This window comes from Ascaphus truei, chromosome 19 (genome assembly GCF_040206685.1).
Source record: "Ascaphus truei isolate aAscTru1 chromosome 19, aAscTru1.hap1, whole genome shotgun sequence".
In the NCBI taxonomy this organism is placed as follows: domain Eukaryota; kingdom Metazoa; phylum Chordata; class Amphibia; order Anura; family Ascaphidae; genus Ascaphus; species Ascaphus truei.
In genome coordinates this window covers 13,440,107-13,455,208 of record NC_134501.1, presented here as the reverse complement: position 1 = coordinate 13,455,208, position 15,102 = coordinate 13,440,107, and the positions used below count along the sequence as shown (strand labels likewise).

The window sequence follows — 15,102 nt, the reverse complement described above, 5'->3', positions numbered from 1 at the left end:
CCAGGGAATTAACCCTACGCATTTTGCTTGGTAGCTTCTTCATATATAAGTGCAGAATGGGTTAGAGGCACAAATTTCTAGTGTATCAATGTGTGGCTGGTGTTGGCCATGTTGTAATGTTGATGTAAATAATCAGTTAGAAAGAAATTAACTTGGCCCTGTTAAATTAGAAAGTGGGATGGTTGTTTTCAGACACACGTCGCTTTTGAAATGTATTTTGTGCCAGCTCAGATTTTGGAGAATGTCAAAGAAATACATTTGGCACACTCAGACCTCTCCAAATACACAACTTATTGCACGTACTTGGAGTGTTTAGTCTTTTTTTGTTTTAGAAATAATAGGATATTAAAGTAAGTTAAGAGAGCAGCTCTTGCCATAACTGGAAATTAAATGGGCAATTGAATAACCCCCCGCAGTGCAGTAGGTATACAACAATGCCTCCTCTTTGACTGATATATTGTAGGAGCTTACTGTACGATGGGACAATGGGTTTGAAAAGATTAGGGCAGGATGATGATTACTGTAGAATCCAGGGGACCCAGGGAGAGGTGGAAGTGCGTAATTACAGCAAGATATAAATTAGGAGGGATGCCTAGTGTTATCATGCTGAGATGTTCTCAAGCAGTGATTTTTCCCCCCAGCAAAAATGATCAATATTAGTCCTCAAACATTAACACACGATAAAAAATTCTAAAGAGTAAAAATATAATGGATGAGGTTAGACTGGTTGAAGCATTACTCCATAAGCCTCTCCAAAAGGCTAGTACCCCAATCTGTGCTGCAGTCACTGACTACATTGAGGAGGTACACCTGCTAACAAATGTAAACTCTTCTTTTAGGGACACCCAGTTATCGATCATGTTCCTAAAGGACAATCAATCCAAGACCTAGAAACATTATTGGGCTATCTGCATTCATAAAATGACCTCTAGGCAGAGAAGGATTCTCCAACTGGTTATTACCATAAGTTAAATGGAAATGGAGGTGAAGGACATAGCATTGTTAGCAACATTATTCAGATGGTGCTGTACTTACTGGAGTTTCTAGGGGTGCAAAGGATGTAAACCTTAATTCCCCCCCCCCCACCCCATGAATCGTGTGCCAACACCACCCTTTTATAAACTAAGACGTAGCTGCCACTAACCAAACTAGTTTATAAAAGTAGATTCATTTGTGTCAGAATAGATCATTCAAATTAATAATTGATAGCACATTTAAAGAAGACACTTTTGAGAGTTTCAGAAAACATACAGTAGATAAACTCTACTTATTTTCTAGTACTGGTCCATAAAAATGTATCTGTACATGCAAACAGCTCTAATTGTCTCGGGGGCCTAGAATAATCTTACATTAAAAAAATAATAGCTTCCATCCTTTTCAAAGTGGAGCATTGTCATCTAGAACCTTTGCGCTCAGCATTGTAGTTATGCAGAGACTGACCCAGCCTCTATTTACAGGTGTAATAAATATCTCAGGCTGACTGCATGCAATGATAGTGAGACTTCAGTTAAACATTATCTACTGTATGTGCAACTCCAGCACTTCAAAGAATGAGATAATGCAACAACAACACAAAAAAAGCCTTGAACAGCATTGCTCATTAAGAGCCATTTGCACACACAGATTAAACATAATCCTAATTACACTGGAGTGAAACTTGGCAAAATATTTAGCAAAATGTTAGAACACCTGCAGATAACAATACTGATATGGAATTTCATTGTCAGTATATACTTGATTCAGACAGTTCTTTTAATTCCTACCATTTTTGACTTTTTTTCCCCTTTGTTTGCCCCTTATAATGTTAACTCCACAGCTCCCCCCAAACACCAGGAAAATGTCTAATGTGGATATAACAGCAGTTTCTGTTTTGAAATTCTCCACCCACCATTTTGAATCCAGGGCTGGCTAACCCTTACCCTATTACTAAGCGGGACTGGGTGCACTTATTTGGTTTATGTTTTAACTTAGTTTTAAACCTTTTGTTTTTTTTTTTATGGTTGGTCCCCTGGTCAACCAGATGTTGTAATTACTGATTGGCTGGCTCTGCCAGCCAATCAGAATAAAGGTTTACAATAGGACAAAATGGGACTGAGCATTAATGGTGCACTTCCAGTGAGCAATGTTTCTGCAAAAATAAAGTTGTTTGATTAGCCACATACTGTAGCACCGTTTCTAGTATTATTAAGCTGTGTTAAATTATATAAATTCACTAAGAATAAATATACCATGAGCTACAACACTTTCACAATAAAGAAAATATACTACATATAATCTAAGAGTCTTGCAATTGACATAATTGAACGCAGATCACACAATAGGAAATAACACCAAATATTTAGTACTGCACCGACACACTTTATTCGAGCAAATACCCAGTATGTACCTGGCAGATACCTGGAATGCGCCGCTCCTCACCTCTGACAAGCCCCGTTGCGTTTGCATTCCCAGCCTGGGTTCATGCCTGGCTGACGGGCGGCTGATCTGTTAAATGATAATGATTAGGATTTAATAGGCTGCAATGCTTCGCGTGTCTACCAGATGGCATAAATTCATGAATTGTACTGCAGTATATATATATATATATACTGTGCAGTATTGCAGCCAGCGGGAATAAAATGCTTCAATCCCTGCCTGGAAAATAACCCAATGCACTCGGGCAGAAAACAGTCACAAACCTCAATACACCCGGGTATACCCGAATTCGTGGGACTAGCCGAGCTCGAATAAAGTGTGTCGCCAGTGTATACTGCACTGTACACTGGAAGGGTTAAATCGATGTAAAACAAAAATTACTTCAGCAAATGTGAAGTGGCAAGGAGTCAGCCTGAGGTATGAGGCTGCAGTGCTCATAATTAGCACTCACTGGAATTGTTATATTCCAGCACTATTTATACCTTTTTTCTATTTGTCTCCACTCATCCTTGTATATATTAAAATGAGCATTTAACCGCACAGACTTCACTACAATATTTCCATTGTGGGCAGGCGCAGACATTTTCAAAGCTGTCAAAAGCCTTTTATTTTATAAGCAAAACAGGCATCTCAGCGCTGCAGATTACTGCCAGTGTATCCACCACCGAAGGGGTAAAAAGTAGTTAACAAAAAAAAAAAAAAAGATGTATTTTTGGTAACATCTGTAAGGCCCACGAGTAAAGGTCCTGCACATAATGTATACACATTTCAGCATTTTATGCAACCCCCTGTAATTCCTGCTTTTAAATCTCCTGCTATAGAAGACTTAATAACATGTTCTGTATATACATCATATAAAAAAGCACTTCAGAGAGCGAGCCTGAGCAGATAATACAGATAAAGCAGAGAGAGTCTCTGTGTGTAACACTTTAAGATGCTCCTGATTCCGAGACACTTCATGTAAAGCACTTTCTTTACATTATGGAGACTGCCTTACAGGCCTGAGCTGTCAAAACACAGGGGCCCAGTTTGTCCAGATTCATATGACCCTGCTGTGTGCTGCCTTCGTAAATATGGATTATTCATGCTGCAGGGGGTCCCTGGCAGAACATGGACCCCACGCAGCTCCATAGTGGCAGACACTGTCCCCAGCGCCGCAGACATTTGCATGTTTGTCAGTGACGCTGAGGACATTAAGTCTTGCTACACCTGTACTTGAATCCCTCTTTTGTGTTTACCAATGCCTGGAGTTAATGGGGCTCACATCTTCTCCAGCACAGGGAAGACTAATTCACAGCATATTGAATAAGGACCATAAACAATTCAAAGAAAGTCAAGGCATAATACATTTTGCATGAAAGGTGGAAAATGCCCTATACACTCCTCCAGACTGCGTGCGCCTCCAGCATTGGAGGGGGTAATGTGCAATTGACAACAAGGTATAGGCATACCCCGCATTAACGTACGCAATGGGTCCAGAGCATGTAGGTAAAGGGAAAATGTACTTACAGTGAAGCACTACCTTTGTTCTACTTATCGATGCATGTACTGTACTGCAATGGTCATATACGTGCATAACTGATGTAAATAACGCATGTGTAACAAGCTCTATAGTCTCCCCGCTTGCGCACAGCTTCGGTACAGGTAGGGAGCCGGTATTGCTGTTCAGGACGTGCTGACATGCGCATGCGTGAGCTGCCGTTTGCCTATTGGGCGATATGTCCTTACTCGCGAGTGTAATTAACGTGAGTGTCCTTAAACCGGGGTATGCCTAAACGAGGAGGCAACCTATATTCTAAGATAGCCCAAAACCCCACATAGCTGCCACATATTAACCCAGCTACAATCCAAAGCCTCTGCCTGGTTGCAATGGATTTATTAATAGTGGCAGTGCTGCTTGCTCTGCTGTTTAGCTCAGGTGTGGAAGTGACGTCACCGCACACAGGTGAAGAGAGTTCTCATTTTGTTTTGAAGCTGTGCAGAACGAGCGAGACAGGATCAGCATGCGCAGGAGCAGCTATGAGGACAACGGTTCTCTGTCCATCAGTATCTTGACCCAGGCTGAAGCGATGGCCCATCAGGTAAGCGGCACTTCTTGGATCGAGTGCCTCGTGTGTCTCAGGGGGTTGATGATGCTTTAAAGTAGTTTACAAACGTAGTGGTACTGTGTCTGGTTTCACAAATAAATCGACATTTATTGAACATTAGGACACACCTCTGGGTCATAGTTTAGAAAAATCCTTGCAATATATATCCCATGTATACGTTTGCAAGTAAAAGTAGTGGTACTCTACACCCCGTGGTATCCCTTACCCATCGACTACTACTTGCTGGACACCCCAGCACAGGAGGCGTTAACCTCATCACTGCCAAAGTGGTCTTCCATGCTGGTTCCTCTGGCAATGAAGCAGCTTCTGCGGACGGAGGACATGTAATTAACTTCTTCTTATTTATTTTATTTATTTATAAAATATTTTACCAGGAAGTAATACATTGAGAGTTACCTCTCGTTTTCAAGTATGTCCTGGGCACAGAGTAAAACAAATAATACATGGTTACAAATACAGTTACATAAATGAACAGGGTATACATTATATACAAGACATTGCGTGCACAGTTAAAGAAAATATATATTATGAGCGTATGAAACAGTTACAGACCAGATTAAAGTGTGAGATAGCCTTAGATTTGAAAGAACTTAAGCTGGTGGTGGATATGAGAGTCTCTGGTAGGTTGTTCCAGTTTTGGGGTGCACGGAAGGAGAAGGTGGAACGTCCAGATACTTTGTTGAGCCTTGGGACCATGAATAGTCTTTTGGAGTCTGATCTCAGGTGATAGGTGCTGCATGTGGTAGGGGTGAGGAGCTTGTTCAGGTAGCTGGGTAGCTTGCCCAGAAAGTATTTGAGGGTGAGACAGGAAAGGTGAACTTTGCGCCTAGACTCTAGTGATGACCAATCTAGTTCTTTGAGCATTTCGCTGTGATGTGTGCAGTTCATAGCTCAAATGGTTCTTCAGATCTGGAGCGATGTTACAGAAAACTGTGCAATATCAAATCTCGTGGCAAATTCTAAGTGCCCAGGACATGGACAACTTTGCTTACCTTTAAAAAAAAAAAAAAAAAAAAGGGAAAATGACAACAGCAAACTATTTGTTTTTATGAAACCCACTTGGATCTGAAGAGCTGGACAAGTCTTTTAGAGCCACCTTGTGGCTGATATGTCAATGGCATCGGTTACACTTCTTTTTAGACATTATTTATTATCGTTTATAAAGTACCGACGTATTCTGCAGCGTGATAACATGGTGGAACAGATTAAAATAAATGACATAGGCAAACTGATGTGTCAAATAAGGACAAACAAGCGCAAACAGATACAACTAGTCATTAGGGTTGCCAGGCGGCTTCCTCAAGAATACTGGATGCAATGGTGAAACGCGCTCAAAACACACACACCCTTACCGCTCCATGCTGTTTTTTCCTCTCCTTGGCCCCACCCTCAGGCTCCTGACACTGCCTCCTGATTGGCTGCTGCTGGGTAATGCAACCAATCAGGATGGAGGAAGCTGTCCTGCCCACTAGCAACAGTCCTGCTCGGGGAAATCCCGCGGCCCTGTAAGCCGATCAGGTCACTATGTCAAGAGAGGTAATACCGGTATGCACATACATGTCCAGTATTACCTCTCATGTACTACTGGACAGAGTCCAAATTCGGGACAGTCCGGTTCAATACTGGACACCTGGCAACCCTACTTGAAGGCCCTGTTCGTGAGCTGAAGGACCATCTCAGTGAGTAAAGGCACTGACTGAAAACAATAATACTGAGTTTGAAGCCAGGGAGCCTGGTTCAATCTCCGGTGGCAAGTCACTTTATCTCCCTGTGCCTCAGGCACCAAAAATACATATATTGTGAGCTCACTTGGGCAGGGACTATGTCTGTAAGAATCCTAACTACAATTCTGCTTACTGTGCGCTGTTCTGTAATTGTGAAGCGTTTTGAGTCCCATTTGGAGAAAAGCACTACAGGAAATAAAGTTATTGTTGAATGTGTTGGTTTGTCGGCTTCAACTTGATAATCCAAATATCTGATTATTTCCCAAACAAACTAATCAGGTCTTTACCCGTTTGCTTTGGGAGGGCCGATTTGTAGTATTTTTAATGGCTCCAGGAATATTTAGCTATGTTGTGGTGGCCACTTTTTGTCAGCAATAGGGTGAAAAGTACATACAGCACAACCCCCTTACAACGCTGTGCTTGAGGTCCAAAGAATCACATCGCGTTATAAGCGGATCGCGTTAGAAATAATGTACAATTGTATGCATTGTACAATAAAGTATTTAAGATACCAATAATTGTGTTGTAAAGTATTCATAAATACGAAAATTGGGAGCCACGCTTACATCGCGTTATAAGCGGATTCGCGTTGTAACGGATCGCGCTATAACGGGGTGGAGCAGTACTAATATCAGCAGTTTCTAAAGGTGGTAGATTCCTTATAACCTCCATGTCACTGCTCTCTTCCAGTTCTCCGCACCAAGTCCGGTTCACAGCGCTGACATCGCCCTGAAGAAAGTAGCAACGATCAGTGACGTGTGTGAATCCATGAAGCAGCAGCTCCTACTCCTGGTAGAGTGGGCAAAATACATCCCAGCCTTCTGTGAGCTTCCTCTGGATGATCAGGTAACAATATCAACAGGACAAACTTGGGTATTCAGTAAGTGTTGTTGATTGTTAATAGCCGATCAAGTGAACAGACCTTAAGGATCCATAATGGCTTTCTAACTTTTGTGAATAAACCACATCCCAACCTGGAATACACGTTGTAAATTCCCTGATACTTAGAATTGTGGGGTCTTTTTTGCACTTGGGCTTCTGGGTGTAAATGAGTAAAGCTATCAAACCTTAAAGAAGCAATCTGTCTCAATTAACTTCCCTTATGGATTTAGAGGATTGAAGGCAGGGGTCCTCCAGAGCAGGGGTGTGCAAACTGGGGGGGCGCGGCGGTTACAGAGGCCCCGCGTTCTTTCCCAAAGCATTTAAATTAAATGCTGGGGAGCGCGCAAGGCCTCTGTAACTTACTTACCTTGGCTTTGGGTGACGAGTCGCCATGGCAATGCGCGTTAAATGACGCAGAGGGGTCACGTGACGTCACATAATCCTGCTGCATCATTTGATGCCGGATCTTAGTTAAGGGGGGGGGGCGCGAGCACTGGGGCTGAACAGGCAGGGGGGCGCAGCGCAGAATATGTGCGCACCCCTGCTCTAGAGCTGAACTGCACTATTTTCAGTACCAGGGAACCCCCAATTTACTAGAGAAGTTACCGGAATGACTTCCTTGTTTTTAAAGGGGATTTAAATGGCCATCCAATAGGAAGCTGCCACCGATGATGTTGCAAGTTCCTATTTGCCTGTGATCTGGAAACCATGTGTTTCCCCTGAGGCAGATTTAAGCCCAGTAACCTCACTGTTCTGTATCTCAAGAACCAGAGGTCCCCGGAGTTGAAAATAGTTGCGTTTGGCTCAGGTGGGTCCCCTTGCCCACCCTGCAAATAAATGGGGACTATAAAAAAAAGAGGAGTAACTGCTCCTTCAATTAAAAAAAAACCATCTTCAATTGTCAAAGAGCTTGTAAAAGTGGTAGAAAATGTATACAAAAATAGAGGGGACAGACCCAAAACTTCCTCTAACTATGTGTGCACACTGCAATAGCCACAATTAGTTTATGGTTCAATCCGTTATAATGTAAGTGTGAAGCAATTGACAGTGATTAAAACATAACATTTAACAGTCAAAATAAGATAATTATGCAATAGATAGATATATATGGACTTTTTTTTCACTTACGGTACATGAGAACAAATATGAAAATGTGTATATTACACTTACATAGTTACATAGTTACATAGTAGATGAAATTGAAAAAGAAACATACGTCCATCAATTTCAACCTATGCTGAATTTGGAGGACAGATACTTTATCCTATATTTGTACTTCCAGTATTTTTATCCAGAGGAAGGCAAACATAAACGCAGTGAAATATCTTCTAATGATACCTTATAAGGGGAAAAATAAATTCCTTCTTGACTCCAAATATTACCAATCAGATTTCTCCCTGGATCAACATCCTTCCCATGTTTACTTATTTAGTACTAGCTGAGAGACCCGGCGTTGCCCGGGAGTCACACTGCCCCTCCCCCCCCCACACACTGCCCCCCCCCCTCCCCCACACACTGTCCCCCCCTCACACACACACACACTGTCCCCCCCCTCCCCCCCACACACACACACACTGTCCCCCCCTCCCCCCCACACACACACACACTGTCCCCCCCTCCCCCACACACACACTGTCCCTCCCCCCCACACACACTGTCCCCCGATCTCCCCCCCAGCACACACAAAGCCCCCTCACCTCTGCCAGAACTCACAGCACCGCTCCTCTCTCCCGCGCTCCTCCGATTGTCACGCGCCTGGCCCTTCTCTGCTCTCCCTCCTCCCGCCCGGGGAGCGCTGCGCACGCGCCCCCTCTCTGCACCTGTGAGCGCGAGCCGCCGGGAAACGTGCAGCAGGGAAGGTTCAGGGCCTGTCCGTGTGACGGGGAAGAGTGACGGCCACCGGGAGGGGGGAAGGTACGGGGCCTGTCCGGGGGGGGAGGTGAGCTGCGGTCCGGGTGATGGGGGAGAGTGACGGCCACCGGGAGGGGGGAAGGTGAGCTGCAAGGGGGCCTGAAGCAGTGGTGTGAGTGTGTGAGGCCAATGAGAGGTGTGCGGGGGCGGGCGGGCCAAGGGACCAATGAGATTGCCGCTAGGGACAGGTAACACACCAGGGAAACATACATACATACAATGCTTTCAGAAATATATATTAAGAAAGATATTGGTATAATATTTTATTTCTAAAAAGATGTCAACCCTTTTTTTGAAAATATCTATTGTATCTGCCATCACAGTCTCCATGGGTAATGAATCCCACATATGAACTGCACTTACTGTAAAGAACCCTTTCCTTTGTTGCTAGTAAAATCTCCTTTCCTCCAACCATTTAGGATGACCCCGTGACCTTCGTACTGTCCTTGGGAGAGAGAGGCATAGAGAGAGAGAGAGAGAGAGAGAGAGGCATAGAGAGAGAGGCGTAGAGAGAGAGAGAGAGAGAATGAGAGAGAGATGGAGAGAATTGGGCTTCCCCAGAATGTCACAATATAATTCTAGGTTCCCTTAACAAAAACATTTTTCAAAACCACTGGGCTATAGTATAGATCCTTTGAAAAGAAGCGGCCATTGAGCACTCAATTACAACAGAGGCGAGTTGCTAAAAGACAGTATAACAACTGATACATCTAAAAGTATTGGATGTATCAGTGCGTTTAGCAATCAATGTTCTCCAATAGCATAAGGAAAATCTTGTCAAACCATTGGAAAATCCTCCTTGGTGCTAATAATCTGAGGAAAGTTCTACCATCCCAACCAAGTATTATAAGAGCGCAGCTGCCTTCCAGGAGCTGCCGCTGTAGCGGGCGCCATAGAACATCGGGCACATAGATTTGTTATACTATCCTAGTTTGATTGACACGTTTATATTGGAGCTTCTGATTACATTCTATTCAGGGTTTATTTAGCATATATCTCTACCATTGCATTTCATGTAAACTACTCAGCTAGGGGTAAAGTTATCAACTAATCTCCTCTTATTGTAACATTAGGCTTTGCAGACACCCTCCTCTCTCAGTTTGGGGGCTACAGGCTAGTTACTTATAATTAATCTATACTAAGTATAGATCTTTGCTAACATCTATATCTCCCTTTACCACCCCCCATTCCCATCTCTGATTTTAATATAATTTTACTGGTTGCACATACATTTTATCTTGACTATTACATGTTATGTTTTAATCACTGCCAATTGCTTCATACATTATAACCGATTCAACCATCAACTAATTGTGTCTATGTAGTGTGCACACATGATTAGGGGTATCTTTGGCACTGTCCCCTCTCCCTCTCACCACACATGACTTATTATTCACTATTATTGTGTCCTTGAGGAGTCAGTTTTGTTCGTTGAGAATGTATACATGGTTATCAACAACATTTTTGCTCAATAGATCTCGCAACTGCTTGTTATTATAGGTACCCCAGCCATCTCATTATGGGTACCCCAGGCATCTCATTATGGGTACCCCAGCCATCTCATTATGGGTACCCCAGGCATCTCATTATGGGTACCCCAGCCATCTCATTATGGGTACCCCAGCCATCTCATTATGGGTACCCCAGCCATCTCATTATGGGTACCCCAGGCATCCCATTATGGGTACCCCAGCCATCTCATTATGGGTACCCCAGCCATCTCATTATGGGTACCCCAGCCATCTCATTATGGGTACCCCAGGCATCTCATTATGGGTACCCCAGGCATCCCATTATGGGCACCCCAGCCATCTCATTATGGGTACCCCAGCCAACTCATTATGGGTACCCCAGCCATCTCATTATGGGAACCCAAGCCATCTCATTATGGGTACCCAAGCCATCTCATTATGGGTACGCCAGGCATCTCATTATGGGTACCCCAGCCATCTCATTATGGGTACCCCAGCCATCTCATTATGGGTACCCCAGCCATCTCATTATGGGTACCCCAGCCATCCCATTATGGGCACCCCAGCCATCCCATTATGGGTACCCCAGCCATCTCATTATGGGTACCCCAGCCATCTCATTATGGGTACCCCAGCCATCCCATTATGGGTACCCCTGCCATCCCATTATGGGTACCCCAGCCATCTCATTATGGGTACCCCAGCCATCCCATTATGGGTACCCCAGCCATCGCATTATGGGTACCCCAGGCATCCCATTATGGGTACCCCAGGCATCTCATTATGGGTACCCCAGCCATCCCATTATGGGTACCCCAGCCATCGCATTATGGGTACCCCAGACCATCAGACGTGAACCTGTTCTAATATTGTCTTCACAGGTTGCATTACTGAAAGCACATGCAGGGGAACATCTCCTCCTGGGAGTGGCCAAACGCTCACTTCCTTACAAGGATTTTCTGTTGCTGGGTAAGCTACTGTATATATGACTTCACACAGAAGATTATTTGAGACAGTTAAACAAAATCTTAAATGGGGCGCTCCATTGTCTGTTGTCGTCATACAATGAAATGGAGCTCTAAAAGATTGAATTTGCCGGTCATTGGAACCTCCTTTATTTTATATATTAAAGCTTTAGATATTCTATATTTTTTCTAAATCCAAAATAATTTAGGAAACCACACTGGTACTAAACAGTAATGGTGACCTCACCGCTCAACCTAATATTCAAGTCCTCTTGGGACCTACCTTGGTAATAAGGTTAGACGAATCCTGGTTGAAGCCCTAGACTCGCCCATGGAATTGTTTTTCAATACAATAATTGTGATAAATGGAAGTTGCTTACTGGGATCCCAAACGTGGCATTGGGGCTAAACTCTCTACAAGGACACGAACTGGACCACGCACGGGTTTTGTTTCTGTTTCAGGTAATGACTTTATCATTCAAATGCACTGTCCGGAGCTTGAGATCACGCGTGTTGCTACGAGGATTTTGGATGAGTTGGTCAAGCCCCTGCGAGAAATTCAGGTGGATGACAATGAATACGCCTGCCTCAAAGCCATCATATTCTTTGATCCTGGTAAGGTTCATATATAAATGGCTCATTTTCTGCATGTTGTGTTGAGAGAGATAGTAAGAGCTGGAGGAGCTGGCTTACAGGGAAAGAATAATTAATGCCATGTCCATTAGCCCAGTGGTGTGCAAACCCTTGGGTCGCTGGCAAATATCCGGAGGTCACCAAAAGATAGAGGATTAACTCTGCGGGGGTCCCTGCTTCTGAATGGGACCCCCACATCATTAATCTTCTGACTGAAACACCAGAAACTAACCTGAGCAGCAGTCCGAAAAAGCAGCAACCAGAAGCAGCAGCAGTCAGCAGCAGCAGCAGTCAGAAGCAGCAGCAGTCAGAAGCAGCAGTAGCAGTCAGAAGCAGCAACAGCAGCAGCAGCCAGAAGCAGCAGCAGCAGCCAGAAGCAGCAGACAGAAGCAGCAGCAGCAGTCAGAAGCAGCAGTCAGAAGCAGCAGCAGCAGTCAGAAGCAGCAGCAGCAGGCAGAAGCAGCAGCAGCAGTCAGAAGCAGCAGGCAGCAGCAGCAGCAGGCAGAAGCAGCAGCAAGCAGCAGCAGCAGTCAGAAGCAGCCTATTTTGATCTGGTTCAATACTGATTGGCCGGCTTCGCCGGCCAATTCAGTTAAACAGCAATTCTACTTGTTGCCAAGTAGAACAAAGAAAAACCAGTCAAACAAATATAAGCAGGCAGAAGCAGCAGCAGGCAGCAGCAGCAGTCAGAAGCAGCAGCAGCAGCAGCAGCAGCAGCAGCAGGCAGAAACAGCAGCAGGCAGAAGCAGCAGCAGGCAGAAGCAGCAGCAGTCAGAAGCAGCAGTCAGAAGCAGCAGCAGTCAGAAGCAGCAGCAGCAGCAGGCAGCAGCAGTCAGAAGCAGCAGCAGCAGCAGGCAGAAGCAGCAGCAGGCAGCAGCAGCAGTCAGAAGCAGCAGCAGCAGCAGCAGCAGCAGGCAGAAGCAGCCTATTTTGATCTGGTTCAATACTGATTGGCCGGCGAAGCCGGCCAATTCAGTTAAACAGCAATTCTACTTGTTGCCAAGTAGAACAAAGAAAAACCAGTCAAACAAATATAAGCAGGCAGAAGCAGCAGCAGGCAGCAGCAGCAGTCAGAAGCAGCAGGCAGAAGCAGCAGGCAGAAGCAGCAGCAGGCAGAAGCAGCAGCAGCAGCAGGCAGAAGCAGCAGGCAGAAGCAGCAGGCAGAAGCAGCAGCAGTCAGAAGCAGCAGCAGCAGCAGGCAGAAGCAGCAGGCAGAAGCAGCAGCAGCAGCAGGCAGAAGCAGCAGCAGCAGCAGGCAGAAGCAGCAGCAGGCAGAAGCAGCAGGCAGAAGCAGCAGCAGTCAGAAGCAGCAGCAGAAGCAGCAGCAGCAGAAGCAGTCACTCCAGCTTCATTCAGAGCCTGGATGATGTTGTAGACGCCCGTATACGGGCATATCCATTTTCAGGCATATATGCATATTCGGGCATCCTTGGCGTCATGCAGGCTGCCTGAGTGGAGCTGGGGAGACTGCGTCTGCTGGGTGCTGCTGGGGAGATACGGAGAGAGACGGCCCTGCTGCCGTGCAAGTTACTTTCTGTAGTTTCAGTCAGAACATTAACGCTGCGGGGGTCACATTCGGAAGCAAGGACCCCCGCAGAATTAATCCCTACTGTTTTTCGGGGCTGCGGTGGGCGGGGGTGCTAGTGTAGTGGGCAAGACATTTCCAGTTAATCACAGGATCCCCCCCTCTATACTACGTCACTCATTTGCTTCAAAGATTAGGGCCAGATAAGGAAGGCAAGATGCACGGTGAATAATGAGCCCATGCCTTAATGTGACCCTGGACAAATCACTTCCTTTTCTTTTGCCATTAAAATGAGTTCAGTTTTTATGTGCTTGGTGGTTAGCACTACCTTGTAGCTTTTATACAAAGGAGGTCCCAATGTATTTACCTTGTAGACTCCAATGTAGCCTCCACTGGGGTAGATTTGCATTGTTTTGTCTTAGAATTGCTTGTTTAAAGAGCAATGTTGTGATCGTGACCTAATTAATTAGAACTAAATAAAATGAGACAAAGAGAGTGATTTGTGCAGGGTTGAGAAGAGAGCCATTGACTGAGGCAAGGATTGAAAACACAGTATTATGTACACGACCTCAAAGTCATTAACCATTGTAATTTATCTCCTCTTCCATTCAAACAACGTGGGCTTAAGCGGTAAAGTCATCACAGGTGTTGCAACTTTGTCTGTTACAGACTGTAAAGGCCTGAGTGACCCAACCAAAGTGAAAAACATGCGTTTCCAGGTGCAGGTAAACCTGGAGGATTATATTAACGACCGGCAGTACGAATCCAGAGGGAGATTCAGCGACATTCTCCTCCTCCTCCCGCCACTCCAGAGCATCACCTGGCAGATGATTGAGCAGGTGCAATTTGCAAAGCTCTTTGGAGTTGCTAGGATTGACAGCTTACTGCAGGAGATGCTATTGGGAGGTACAGTCTTACTGTCTCACATTAAATATGTCTCATTGGGATGCGTTACATTGTGTTTCTCTGCTTTGTATCCAAGGGCAAACTAACAATAAGATGCCTATGTTCACAGCGCTATGAACCTATGCAAAGAGCCTAAATAATATTTAATAATCTGTAGGATCATGGAGGCACTAGCTTTTATCAATTGATCCCACTCCTATTCAAACGATACTATATCTCCTTATATTGTAGGATCAGCGATGGATGGAGCACAGTACCTGCATTCTGGGCATCCCAACTTGAACCTTGATCTAATTCCAGGACACCCAGTTCATCCAAACAACCTTCATTCAGTAATACACACGGTATCATCTTGTAAGTGTTGAGTTCCATATTGTCCTTGGCACCGAGACCAACTTGCTGTATTAAACCCTAGACTCACCTTTTCACACACAAACATGGAATGCTACATTTGTCAAGACTGCATCTAAAATTCGATGCGTTCACGTTTTAATTTAAGCAGAAACATTTGTCGTCCAACATGGAGCAAGACACTTTTTTTTTGCCTTGGGAACAATATTA

At 44.7% G+C, this 15,102-nt stretch overlaps 1 protein-coding gene across 1 annotated transcript in view; it reads left to right on the top strand.

Annotated features, from left to right (window-relative positions):
• LOC142469911 (hepatocyte nuclear factor 4-beta) overlaps positions 1–15,102 on the top strand; it is a 37,446-nt gene that overhangs the window by 17,641 nt on the left and 4,703 nt on the right. Inside the window, exons 4-9 of the mRNA XM_075576670.1 lie at positions 4,390–4,496; positions 6,938–7,093; positions 11,394–11,481; positions 11,940–12,092; positions 14,305–14,541; positions 14,773–14,895. Coding sequence (XP_075432785.1) covers positions 4,390–4,496; positions 6,938–7,093; positions 11,394–11,481; positions 11,940–12,092; positions 14,305–14,541; positions 14,773–14,895 — 864 coding nt within the window. The remainder of the gene's footprint in view (positions 1–4,389; positions 4,497–6,937; positions 7,094–11,393; positions 11,482–11,939; positions 12,093–14,304; positions 14,542–14,772; positions 14,896–15,102) is intronic.